General features: G+C 36.9%; 1 protein-coding gene across 3 annotated transcripts in view; it reads left to right on the top strand.

The window, feature by feature from the left end:
- The window catches only part of SLC9B2 (solute carrier family 9 member B2), a 51,720-nt gene that overhangs the window by 19,276 nt on the left and 19,586 nt on the right, over positions 1-12,858 (top strand). For 2 of the 3 annotated variants that reach the window (XM_078445841.2, XM_078445843.2), the window contains exons 4-7: positions 3,220-3,390; positions 7,304-7,446; positions 8,531-8,658; positions 10,391-10,566. In XM_078445841.2, coding sequence (XP_078301967.1) covers positions 3,220-3,390; positions 7,304-7,446; positions 8,531-8,658; positions 10,391-10,566 — 618 coding nt within the window. The remainder of the gene's footprint in view (positions 1-3,219; positions 3,391-7,303; positions 7,447-8,530; positions 8,659-10,390; positions 10,567-12,858) is intronic. The other variant, XM_078445842.2, reaches the window with a different exon arrangement.

Genomic DNA, 12,858 nt, shown 5'->3' with positions numbered 1-12,858 from the left:
TATGATAAAGTAAATTTTAGTAGTTTAAAATTCCTACTTTTCCATTACACTTCCCATACTATATAGAAATTTCAGCTTCTCTACCCAACTGGAAAATACAAAAGGCGCTTTAGTTATTTCATAGCATCACAGCCTACAAAATCTGTAATAATTCTGTGAGGGTTAAAAAATGGGACATTGGATTTGATCTCTAGCAATGGGGTAGATGACATTCAATGAACAGCCCTCTCACTTATGTCAATGAAAACATCTGAAAACAATATTTTAAGTCTCTTTGAATATACCTTTTATCTGTCAAGAAAACAGGAAATCATCAGACACTAAAAACAGTATGACTAGGAGAGATAAATAAGCACTCAAGCTGGCTTTCGCTCTGGGGCTTCTGCAAAACACCAGTGAACTTGAGATTCATTTTGAGAACCATGAGAGTATAAGAGGCTATGCATGGGCCTGCCCAGGTTGGGAGAAAGAGGAGAAATCACTCCTTCTCACCCATACAAAGCTGGAACCCAATGTAATGATGCATTTGAGGTAAACCTGCCCTGCAGAGGGGGCCCGCAGCTAAACCTGACTGTCTGAACTGTAGTGCTGTCTGGGCAAGAAAAGAGTCTCCACTAAATATGTGTAACTTCATGCTGATCTGTGTTCCAAAGTCACAGAAAAAAACCTCAAGCTGAAAATATATCTAAAAGTAGTCCCGGATTGTTAAGATTGTAAGCACATGGTAGGGGCAAATTCATATCCTATCTGGGAAAACTGACATTCAACTCCAGCAATTCCCAAAGATTAAGTTTCAGGGAAGAGCTCACTGTTGCCAAAAACAAAAGCAACAAAACAAAAACAAAAATCACAACATGCACAAGGAAACACGTTTCAAAAATTTGCATTATCAGAAATAAAAAATATTTTCAATAACTATGAAGAAATTAAAGAGGAGGTAACAAATATAAGTATAAAACAAGAAACTATTTACAAAAATGAACACATTTCAATAAGCACCAACTTCTAGAAATGAAAGATATAATAAAGTAATTGAAATTTCAAACTCAGTAGATTAGGCAGATTAAGTGAAAAGAAAATTGGTAATCTAGTAAATAGGTCTGAAGAGATTACAATGCAGTACACACAGAAAAAAAATGGACGATATGAAAACTGGGCTTACCCAAATGGAGAAGAGACTGTGACTGTTCAATGATTTAATCATAGTTCCAGAAAAATACAGGGAAAAGAATAGGGAAGAGGAAATATTTGAAGAAATAAAGACAGAATGTTCCAGAATGGATGGAAAACATAAATCCTAAACAAACTAAAAGGAAGCCATATGGAAATTAACATAAGTACTGAACAGATCACACTGAAATTGCAGAAAACCAAAGAAAAAGAAAGATCTTAAAAATAGCCAAAGGAGGGGCATCTGGGTGGCTCAGTCAGCTAAGCGTCCGACTTGGGCTCAGGTCATGATCTCACGGTCTGTGAGTTCGAGCCCCATGTCGGGCTCTGTGCTGACAGCTGAGAGCCGGGAGCCTGCTTTAGATTCTGTGTTTCCCTCTCTCTCTGCCCCTCCCCCACTCGTTCTCTCTCTCTCTCTCTCTCTCTCTCTCTCTCTCTCTCTGTCTTAAACATTAAAAAAAATTTTTTTTTAAATAGCCAAAGGAAAAAAAAAATTCCTAAAAGGCACTTAAAAACAACAATAAAAGCCAGAAAACCAAGGGACAGTATTTTAAAGGAACTGGGAGACAGTAACTCTCAACCTAGAACTGTATACCCTGAAAAATTATCTTTTAAGAATGAGAATAAAGATAATTCCAGATCAATAAAACTAAGAATTTGTTACCAACAGATCTTCATGAGAAATATAGCATGCTCTGGTGCACTGTTTCTGAACTATGAATTAGTTCATATATGATGGTAAATGAGGAATTGTGTTAGTGTAACATGAAAATTTGCATTTGTACATAATTTCTCCTGCCATGTTAATATTTTACATCACCAAACAATAGCATGTGAATACAAAATGCATTGAAAAACAAAAACAGACAAAAAAGGTCAGATATATGATTCCTTACAATTAAAGATAAAGCCTTACTAAAATGAAGACTTTTTAAAAAGCTGAACTCCCTATAGAAGTACTTTTTTTTTTTCAGACAGTTAGTTGCTGGTTTAGGGGTTTCAGAGGCTTTTTAAACTTTCTAGACCATTAAACTATCTAATGAAACCATATATGGATGTAGAAGCTGACATTACAAACAAAGTAGCTGCCAACACTTTCCCTCAGTTAAAACAACAACAACAAATATTTGATTGATGGAGAAAGCTATAATCTGGATCAGATTTGGACGGAACTGCTTACTATTTAAAGCAAATGCTTTCAAGGTTCTACATCTCGAAATAATACGTGTGGTTCCAAGGGTTTGAGTCTGCCAAAAAGAGACTGTGAAATGCAAATGCCAGTGGAGATTTAACTGCACTAGCACTTTTATTAGGATCATTACTGTTTTTGTCAATACTTTGGTCACTGGATTTAAGCTTTGAGTTGTCTACCCAACTGTTTTCCCATGAGTCTTTGTTGTTTCAGTGTAAACTTTAGTACAACACAAGGTTTTCAAACAAGGAAACATGTTTCACCTTCTAATAGAAATACCTCTATTAAAGGAAATACTTTAGGCAACAAAATAATTGTCCCAGGTAAAAAATTTGAGTTGCCATAATGAATAATGATCAAAACGGAAAATAGGTGAGTATATGGATAATTCTAAACCAACATTGACTATAGAAAAGAAACAATAATAGTGTTTAATTCAAGACAGAACTAAAATACTAGAATGTGATTATTCAGGTATTCTCATGTTCCTATGAAGAGAGTAAAGATAGCCAGTGTTTCCCTTTTTATTAACGAGTGAATATTTATGGTAAAATTATAAAGGAAAAAGGAGGAATGATAAAAAAAAATTCAAGATCGTAGTTCCTTCTGACGGTGTGAAAGGAGATGGGAGATGGGATTAAGAGGGACACATGGGTGGATCCAAAGGCACTGGTAATATCCTATTTCTTAAGATGGTTGGTAATTATTACCCAGTTGTTCATATTACTGATGCTTTCTAAAATTTACACATGGTTATAAATACTTGTATGTATGTTCGATATTTTTAAAATTTTTATATTATATTGAAACCATATGACAACTTACTGATAGAAACTAGTTTTCCTGGTTTATTTCAGTTACCATGGTTGTTCTTCTGTGGGCTGTAGTTTGGTCAATTACTACCAGCGAATGTCTTCCTGGAGGAAACCTATTTGGAATTATAATCCTATTCTATTGTGCCATCATTGGAGGTAAACTTTTGGGGCTCATTAAGTTACCAACATTACCTCCACTGCCTCCTCTTCTAGGTAAGTGCTAAATACCTTCTGACTTCAAGAGTAAATCATATTTTAAAAACTGTAGTTTGGGAAGCTTTGGGAAATAAATATAAAATGTTTCTGTATTTGATGTGTTGGAGCCAAAGCCAATTATTAAATTTTGAGTTTGGTAAGCCAGTTGTTAAACACAGAAATTTTTAAAAATTAAATTATATATATTTACAATTAAATAACTTGCATTAAAAATAAATCCAATAGATACTCAAAACTAATCACTTACAGCATTTTCCCCTTATCTAGGCTCTTGAAATTATGGAAACAATATATAGTGCTGTGCCACTGGCTCTCTCTTCCCAACTGCACATTCACTGACATCGTGTTGGTAGCTTAACATCAACCATGGTAGAAGTAACTATAAGACAGAAATGCTACAAAACTAGGGCCCAATGTATTGTAAGTCACTCACATCATTGAAAAAGGAGTGAAGGGGTCGTCTGCCAGATCAGTATCAGGTGGCCATATCAATCCAGACCATCCAGAAACAGTGTCCCAGGGAAGTTGTTGTCACATTCATTTGGAGAACAAAAAAATGCTTCCTCTTGTGCCCCCCCCCCAAAACTCCAAAAGAAACTCTTAACATATTTTTGAGTCCTTGTTAGATTATTATTTCTTTTGAACTGTGCTCATTTCAGCACTATTTGTAATGAAAAATCTGAAAAGTTCCTTAAAGTCCATTAATTGGTTCAAAAAATTATAGTACTTCCAAACAATGAGATACTATTTCTACTATTAGAAAATGAGGCACACGAACACTCATACTGAGGCATGCTTACATAGGTATACAAACTTTTCTGGAAAGGCAAAGAAAACCCTTAAGAGTGAAAATCTTCGGAGAATGAAGATCGAAAGTTTGCAGTTGGAATAGGACATGTACTTGTCACTTCCTACTTGTTGGTGATGTTTTAATTCACCATGAGCATGTGTTATCCTTATTACTCTTTAAAAAACAACTGTGGTTGGCTAGTTCCCACTTTCAAAAATTCTGGAAAGACCGTAACTGCAGAATTCAAAACTTTATGAGACCTTCTTCTAGATTAAATGGCAGTGATGCTTCCTGGCCTAGCGGTGTCTGGAGCAAGTCACAAAAGCTGTGCTTGTCATTAGTCTCCATTCTCATAGCTTACATACAGAACATGGCAACAATAGTAAGTTTGTTTAGTCATTTAATGTGTAATGCTTGTAAGGTCATGCTGAGAAGAGGGTACTGCTAGAGAAGAACAGTCTGGAAGCCCAGTGTCTGGTGGAGAAGTCTCTCTTTCCTGTTGTAGGGGCATGTGGTATCAGTGAGGGCAGGATTCTCTAGCAAACTCCTCAGCTCCCTCAGTCACTGTCAACTACTGACACTTCCCAGAATGTGTCATACTTCCTCTTCATACCTTGGAAGAAACTGCTAACCCATCCAGAAACTTCTTGACTCTCCACCCGGTTCTTCCCCTTGTTTGGATCCCTCTGACTTACTACTCTTCTCTCACTCATACAACACTTCCTTATGCTTCCATAAAATTGAGGTTGTCAGTTTATCTCACTCCCCTAGAGGCTGAAAACTTGTTGAGATGTAGTACCAAGTTTTTGTTCATTATTATACTTCTACTACCTACTGTACTGTCTAAAATACTGAAGGCATTTGGTAAACAGTAAATGGCTGAATGAAAGAAGAATCAGAAGCTGACCTGACAGAGCAATGTCCATTTCTTCATAACTCACAAGTCTTTGGAAAGCAAGGATTTTTTTTAATGTTTTTTTCATGTTTATTTTTTAATGTTTTTTATTTTTTTTTTATTTTTTTTAATGTTTATTTTTTGAGAGAGAGAGCACAGGTAGGGGAGGGGAGACCCAGAATCTGAAGCAGTCTCCAGGCTCCATGCTGTCAGCACAGAGCCAGAAGCGATGCTCAAACTCACGAACCATGAGATCATGACCTGAATCAAAGTCAGAATGCTCAATGGATTGAACCACCCAGGCGCCTCGCAAGTTATGTATTTTTTGTTAAATTACCTGGCTTGAGGGTGAAATAGAATCCACATAGGTATTTGTTGATAATTCAGGTAATCTGACATAGCAAATAACTTCAGGAGCTGTTTACTATTTGCACATAAAAGAGTGACTGAATTAGGCATTGTATTAAAACATTTTATATTTATAATTTGATCACATTTCTATCTGAATACTGCATTACTGATTCTAATGATTTTTATTTGCATATTAAAGGCTTTTCTTAGCTCCTCTAATGTAGTATATTATTTTAACTTTTTATTGAAAATTTTATTTAAATTATAGTTAGTTAACATATAATGTAATATTGGTTTCAGGAATAGAATTTAGTGATTCATCTTGCATATAACACCCAGTGCCCATCATTAACAAGTGCCCTCCTTAATACCCATCACCCATCTAGCCCATCTCCCCACCCACCTCCCTCCATCAAATCTCAATTTGTTCTTTATCATTTAGAGTATCTTATGGATTATGAGCAGGTAGATGGGCTAAATGAGTAAGGGGCATTAAGGAAGACACTTGTTGGGATGAGCACTGGGTGCTGTACATAGGTGATGAATCACTGGAATCTACTCCTGAAATCATTATTGCACTATATGCTAACTAACTAGGATATAAATACACATACATACATACATACATACATATTTAAAAATAATAAAAAAAGAAAAATAAAAAAATAAAATTCAAAGAAAAAAAAAGAGTATCTTATGGTTTGCTTCCCTGTCTTTTTTTTCCCTTCACATATGTTCATCTGTTTTGTTTCCTAAATTCCACATGTGAGTGAAATCATATGATATTTGTTTTTCTCTGACTTATTACACTTAGCATAATATACTAATATTATGGATATGGATATATAATATACTAATATTATGGATATGGATATATAATATCCATCCACGTTGTTGCAAATAGCAAGACTTCATTCTTTTTGATGGCTAATATTCCATTGTGTATATATATATATATATATATATATATATATATATATATATACCATATCTTCTTTATTTATTAATCAATCAGTCAGTGGACATTTGGGCTCTTTCTGTAGTTTGCTATTATTGATAATGCTGCTATAAACATCAGAGGGCATGTACCCTTTGAATCTATATTTTTGTATCCTTTGGGTAAATACCTAGCGTGCAATTGCTACATCATAGGGTAGTTCTATTTTTAACTTTTTGAGGAGCCTCCATAAGTGTTTCCCAGAGTGGCCACACTAATTTGCATTCCCACCAACAGCATAAGACTGTTCCTTTCTCCACAGCCTCACCAACATCTGTTGTTTCTTGTGTTAGTTTTAACCATTCTGACAGGTGTGAGGTGGTATCCCATCATGGTTTTGATTTGTATTTCCCTGATGATGAGTGAGATTGAGCATCTTTTCATGCATCTGTTAGCCACCTGCATGATGGAAAAGTGTCGATTCATGTCTTCTCATTTTTTCACTGGATTGTTTTTTGGGTGTTGAGTTTGGTGAGTTCTTTATAGATTTTGAATACTAACCCTTTATCCGATATGTCACTTGCAAATATCTTCCCCCATTCCATAGGCTGCCTTTTTGTTTTGTTGATTGTTTCCGTTGCTGTGCAGAAGCTTTTTATCTAAATGAGGTCCCATTAGTTCATTTGTGCTTTTGTTTCTTTTGCCTCCAGCAATGTGTCTAGTAAGAAGTTGCTACAGCCAAAGTCAAAGAGGTTGCTATCTGTTCTCCTCTAGGATTTTGATGGTTTCCTATCTCACATTTAGGTCTTTCATCCATTTAAACAAAAATGTTAAACAAAAGAATATTAAAGAGACATGAACTCAAAAAGTAAAAATGCCAAAAATATCTTCTCTATTTGAAAACCAACTAAGGAGTTGTTTGACTTCTCCATTCTAGGCATGCTTCTTGCTGGGTTTCTTGTCAGAAATATCCCTGTCATCAGTGATAATGTACAGATCAAGCATAAGTGGTCTTCCTCTTTGAGAAGCATAGCCCTGTCTATCATATTGGTTCGTGCTGGCCTTGGGCTTGATTCAAAGGTATGAAGTATAAATTTCTAATTGTTGACTAGGAATTGAACTCTTCTAGTACTGCTACTATTCAGAATCACCGTGCTTTAGGCACTTTGTGTGACAGTCTAAAGAAGAGAATGGAGGGGGGCCTGGGTGGCTCAGTTGGTTAAGTGTCTGCTCAGGTCATGATCTCACAGTTCGTGAGTTTGAGCCCCACATCAGGCTCTGTGCTGACAGCTCAGAGCCTGGATCCTGCTTCGGATTCTGTGTCTCCCTCTCTGTACACCACCCCCGCTTGCGCTGTCTCTCTGTGTCTCAAAAATGAAATAATGTTAAAAAAAATTTTTTTAAAGAAAAGAATGGAGTTTATTTCACGGAGGACTGACTATTCCCAGAAGATGACCCTATATTCGTTCTTGGAGGAAGGTGGAATTACTGTCTGGGGACAGCACTAACAATAAAGGCTCCCCTTTTCTCTGACAGAGATATAGGTCATCCTTATAAATAACAGGCTAGAGAGAGGATAGCACATTTATGGCATGCAAAGCCTTATGCAAGTGCTTAGGGCTAACTATACAGCCCAAGAAATTGCTTGATACATAGGACGAGTCTCAAGTATGCCTTTTTTCCTGCTTTTACTAACGTATATTTTTGAATGAGAGAATGAGTGTTCTTGGGGATGAAGGTTTTCACCCTGGCCTCATTCTGGGGCCACAAGTTATAAATAAAGCTAACACCGAGAGGGTTAAATCAGCTACTTTGGGGATTAATGAGCACAGACTACAGAACATCCTGCTTGAGTTCAAACCTAGCTGCACAATTTACCAATTTCATGATCTTGGACAAATGACTTTAACTTGTATCTTTTTAGATGAGGACATCTAAATATAATGGGGATAGTAATTTCACCTATATCATAGTGTTGCTATGAGGACTAAATAAGCTATCTCCAAAACACTTCAAACACTGAAATGTTTGTTAAATAGAACTCATTACCTGGCAAATTCGTGATAATCCAAACATGGTCTGAATACTGAAGAAAAGTGTCTGATGTCATAATCTCTTTCTGTCTTTAAATGATTATTTTTGTATTTCTGTTTGCATATTTCAGGCCCTGAAGAAGTTGAAGGGTGTTTGTATAAGACTGTCCATGGGTCCTTGTCTTGTGGAGGCATGCACATCTGCACTTCTGGCCCACTTTCTAATGGGCTTACCATGGCAATGGGGATTTATCCTGGGGTAATGGTTTTTCTTTTTCGTATGAAAACAATGCAGGGATGTTTGGGGCTTTCTCTGATTCCATACCAGAGAATGCATAATAGCATTTTCTTAAGGACAACAGAAAATACAACATGGATATTCCAGCGTAATCTAAATATTATAACTTCAAAATATACTATTTATAGAATACATCTAACTTTTACAGGCATTATGATTTAAACAGTTGAAGAATTAATGGTGTTTTACCTACACCTTATTCCATGCTGGTGAGAGAGATGCCATATCTCACCTCAAAGTCCATACAAAGGGTAATAAACATATCAACAGTAATGAACACCTAACACTCTTTTCTCCTTCTTTTGTCACCAGACAGTTATGATTGGGTGGTTCTGCTGTCTCTTCCTTCCACTGCCAGTTCTTCTAATGGTTAACAGCCATAAGCAGTAAATAAATAAAGGGGAGCCTGGGTGGCTCATCGGTTAAGTGTCTGACTTCGGCTCAGGTCAAGATATCACAGTTCGTGGGTTCGAGCCCCACGTTGGGCTCTCTGCTGACAGCTCAGAGCCTGGAGCCTGCTTCAGATTCTGTGTCTCCCTCTCTCTCTGCCCCTCCCTCACTCACTCATGCTCTCTCTCTGTCTCTCAAAAATAAATAAACATTAAAAAAAGAAGCAAATAATTATGAAAGTACTTAGTAAGAATTTAGTACTAATTAGTAGGCAAGAAGCAAGAAATCCTTACTTCTGGTTAAGACGGTAGAGCTATACTGCCTGGATTTAAATCCCAGCTCTGTGACTCCAATTTGTGAACTTTGGCAAGTTATTCAATCTCTCTGCATCTCATTTGCAAGAATGAAGTCTCCTCATTTACAGAATGAAGATAATTATTGTAGCTACCTTTTAGAGTTGTTGTGAGGATTAAATTAGTTAATTTATGTAGAGCACTTAAAATGGTGTTTGGCACATAGTAAACACTGTAAAATGTTTTCTGCTGTTACTGCTGCTGCTAGTGTTAGTATCACTGTCACTGCCATTATGGGCTTCTTCTAATCTGTGCTCTTGTTCTACATACCAAGTCCCAACAGAAGGCCTAATACCAGTCAGTTCCAATTTAAAAAGCCTGCAGCTGTGTTTTTTAAACCTCATACCATAAATGTTTCGTCTTTATTTTTTTTAATGTTTTATTTATTTTTGAGAGAGAGCAAACGGGGAAGGGGACAGAGGATCCAAAGTGGGCTCTGTGTTGATAGCAGCAAACCTGATATGGGGCTCGAACCCACGAACCATGAGATCATGACCTCAGCCAAAGTCAGATACTCAACCAACTGAGCCATGCAGTCGCCGTGGCTTTATTTATGTATTTATGTATGTATGTATGTATGTATGTATGTATGTATGTATGTATTTATTTATTTATTTATTTATTTTTTTTTTTAAGGCAGATTCCTGCAACCTAATCCCATTAGGTCTTCTGTGCCACCCATAACTATATATTTCGGGGCAACCTAAGTGGTTCCAATATAGGCTGATTGTAGCCACGCTTTCAAAAAGTGTTCTGTAGAACTTGTGTGTGTGTGTGTGTGTGTGTGTGTGTGTGTGTGTGTGTTTCCAGTTTGGTGCTTCACTGCTATTTGAAAGACAGTAGTTGTCTAAAGTGTAACCTCTAAAAGAGTAGATGTTATTATAATTTCAACAATAATAATAATAATGAGTAAGCTGCTATCACAAATGTTTAAAGCGCTGCCTACTTAGTTTTGTTTTAGGTGCTGTATCTCCAGCTGTCGTAGTGCCTTCAATGCTCCTTTTGCAGGAAGGAGGCTATGGAGTTGAAAAAGGCGTCCCAACCTTACTTATGGCTGCTGGCAGCTTCGATGATATTCTGGCTATCACTGGCTTCAACACATGCTTGGGCATGGCCTTTTCCACAGGTAAACTGGTCAGTTCACGATGTGCTGTTCTCTTGCGCTACAGAGACATAGATTATGATGTTACAAGCTGGGCATATTTGCTTGATAACTGAATACGGCAGATTAAAATGGAGAAACCAACTCCACAGGTTAGTTCTATACCTGAGGAGGGACCAGTAGCTTATTTTACTCCCTTCACCCTCTGGACATGGACTGTTCCAATGGTCTGGTAAATGCATTGACAGGGATCCTGAGTAGCAAAGTTTAAGAAAGGATTAGAATAGCTTTTGCATGGAGGCTTCTGAGAAAGCTCAATCTTGGAGACTTCACACAGAGATGAGTAGATTTTTCAAAGACAGCAATGACACAGAGCAGTCCAAGTGAAAGGAACAGCATTCTTCTAAAATAGGAACAGTTTCTGCTCTCTGTAACATTTTATGGGTAATAATGGCAATGATTTTTCACAGGTATCTTACTTCCTTACTGAGTGTCTGACATGGATGTATTTTGTGCTAAGCAGTAATAAAAGAAGAGTGTAAAGCATTTTTTGTCTCCCACTATTATTTAAGACTTTTACTATCCTTTGGCACAACACAAGTTTATTCTTAAACCATGTCCAAGATTCAGAGATAAGATTTGCGATCCCATGCGATTGACAAAATGTAATTGTAGAGTGAGTTTAGCTTCCAATTATTGTGGAACACATTTTCTTGGGAAGTCATATGTTCTCAGTATCTCTACTCCCATAGTTATCATTTTAGGATTTAGGGATAACATTTTAGGATTTAGGCTGATTACCTAGAACCTCAACTCTTCCCACTGCCCCAAGTTCCTTATATCCGGTCACCTCCATACACTGCTGTGCATCACTGGTAAATTAACCTTGTCAAAACATGACTCTCATAGTATTACTTTTTGGTACAAGAACCAGTGAGGATTCTCTCTTACCTGTTAGGTCAAATCTACACCCTTGTCTTTACTTTAATTTTACTGTACCTATCCAAACTTATGTTCTCACTGCCTTCCTGGTATACACCTTTGAAACCATGGTTCTCAGCCTCAGCTGCATACTAGAATTACCTGGAGAATTTTTAAAAATACTCGTAAGTGAGCACTACCTTAGACCAGTTAAATCAGAACCTTTGGGAATAGAAACCAGGCTTTATGCAAGAGTTTGCATTAGAATCACACGGGAGGAGAAGAAGAGGGATGAGGGGGCAAGAGGGAGGGTGTACTGGGGTTTCATAATCTGGGGAGTATGGGCTATGGATAGTTTAAAGAACTTTCCTAGTCAACAATGCTGTGTTCCCTCTGCCCTGCTCCACTAAATGTGGTCCTTAGACGTTTTGGATGGGAACTACCAGGAGCCTCTTTAAAATATGGATCCCAAGCCCTGCCAGGCTTCCTGAATCAGAATTTTTAGAGGTGGGTCCAAGAAGTCTTTTTTTTTTTTCCTTACATACTAGAGACTGAAACTAATTAGCTACTTTTTATACATTTATAGTAAATTATTTATTGTAATAGCTTGAGACATTTGCTACTATCACAGCTAGATGTTTCTGACAGTCACACCATTATCTAACATAGAGCTGCTCTAGCTAAATAAAATTACTACAGAGGTAATTCTTTTTTCTTTCTTTTAATAAGAGAGATGATTAAAACTGTAAGGAAGGAAAAACTGTTGCCCATCTACCCACCTTAAGTCCATTGGCTGGGCCCTGTAAATCAGAATGACAAAAGACAAATTAACAAGAGAAAAGCATGTGCACCCTGTTGTGCATGTTGTTAGCATGTGCACCCTGCTTACCTAGGGGAGTACTTACTCAGTGATGCCTAACTCAAAGAGGTGGTTAGAATTTGGTATATAAATATATATATAATTTGCATGTAAGTGAACCATGCAACTCAAACCTGTATGTGATGTATATATCACATCTTAGCAAAAAACAGTAATTTTGGTGAAATGCAAGACAAAAGAAAAGAACTTTGAACTTTTAGAGGCAGCAAATTGTAGAAAGGCAAATAGGGTAACCAATGGTATCTAGGGATGCTCTTAGTAGAATCTGTCTTTGGGCTGATAAGAGTCTGAAGTTGTCCCAGTGGTTAACTTCTGTCCTTCTGGTAGAGGAAAAATTTATGCCCTTAAAAGTTTATGCTCTCCTTTTAGGCAAATAGGAGGAGATAGATACCTTTTCTTGATTCTGTTTCTTCTCAATTGCCTTCTGCTCAAAATCATCTTTATGCCAAAGTGGCATACCTTGGTGTGGCATATTGTTACCCTAAACTACAATAATAAGAAACTACATACTAGTT

This window comes from Panthera onca, chromosome B1 (genome assembly GCF_046562875.1).
Source record: "Panthera onca isolate mPanOnc1 chromosome B1, mPanOnc1 haplotype 2, whole genome shotgun sequence".
Lineage (NCBI taxonomy): Eukaryota > Metazoa > Chordata > Mammalia > Carnivora > Felidae > Panthera > Panthera onca.
This window is presented reverse-complemented; position numbering and strand designations above follow the sequence as displayed.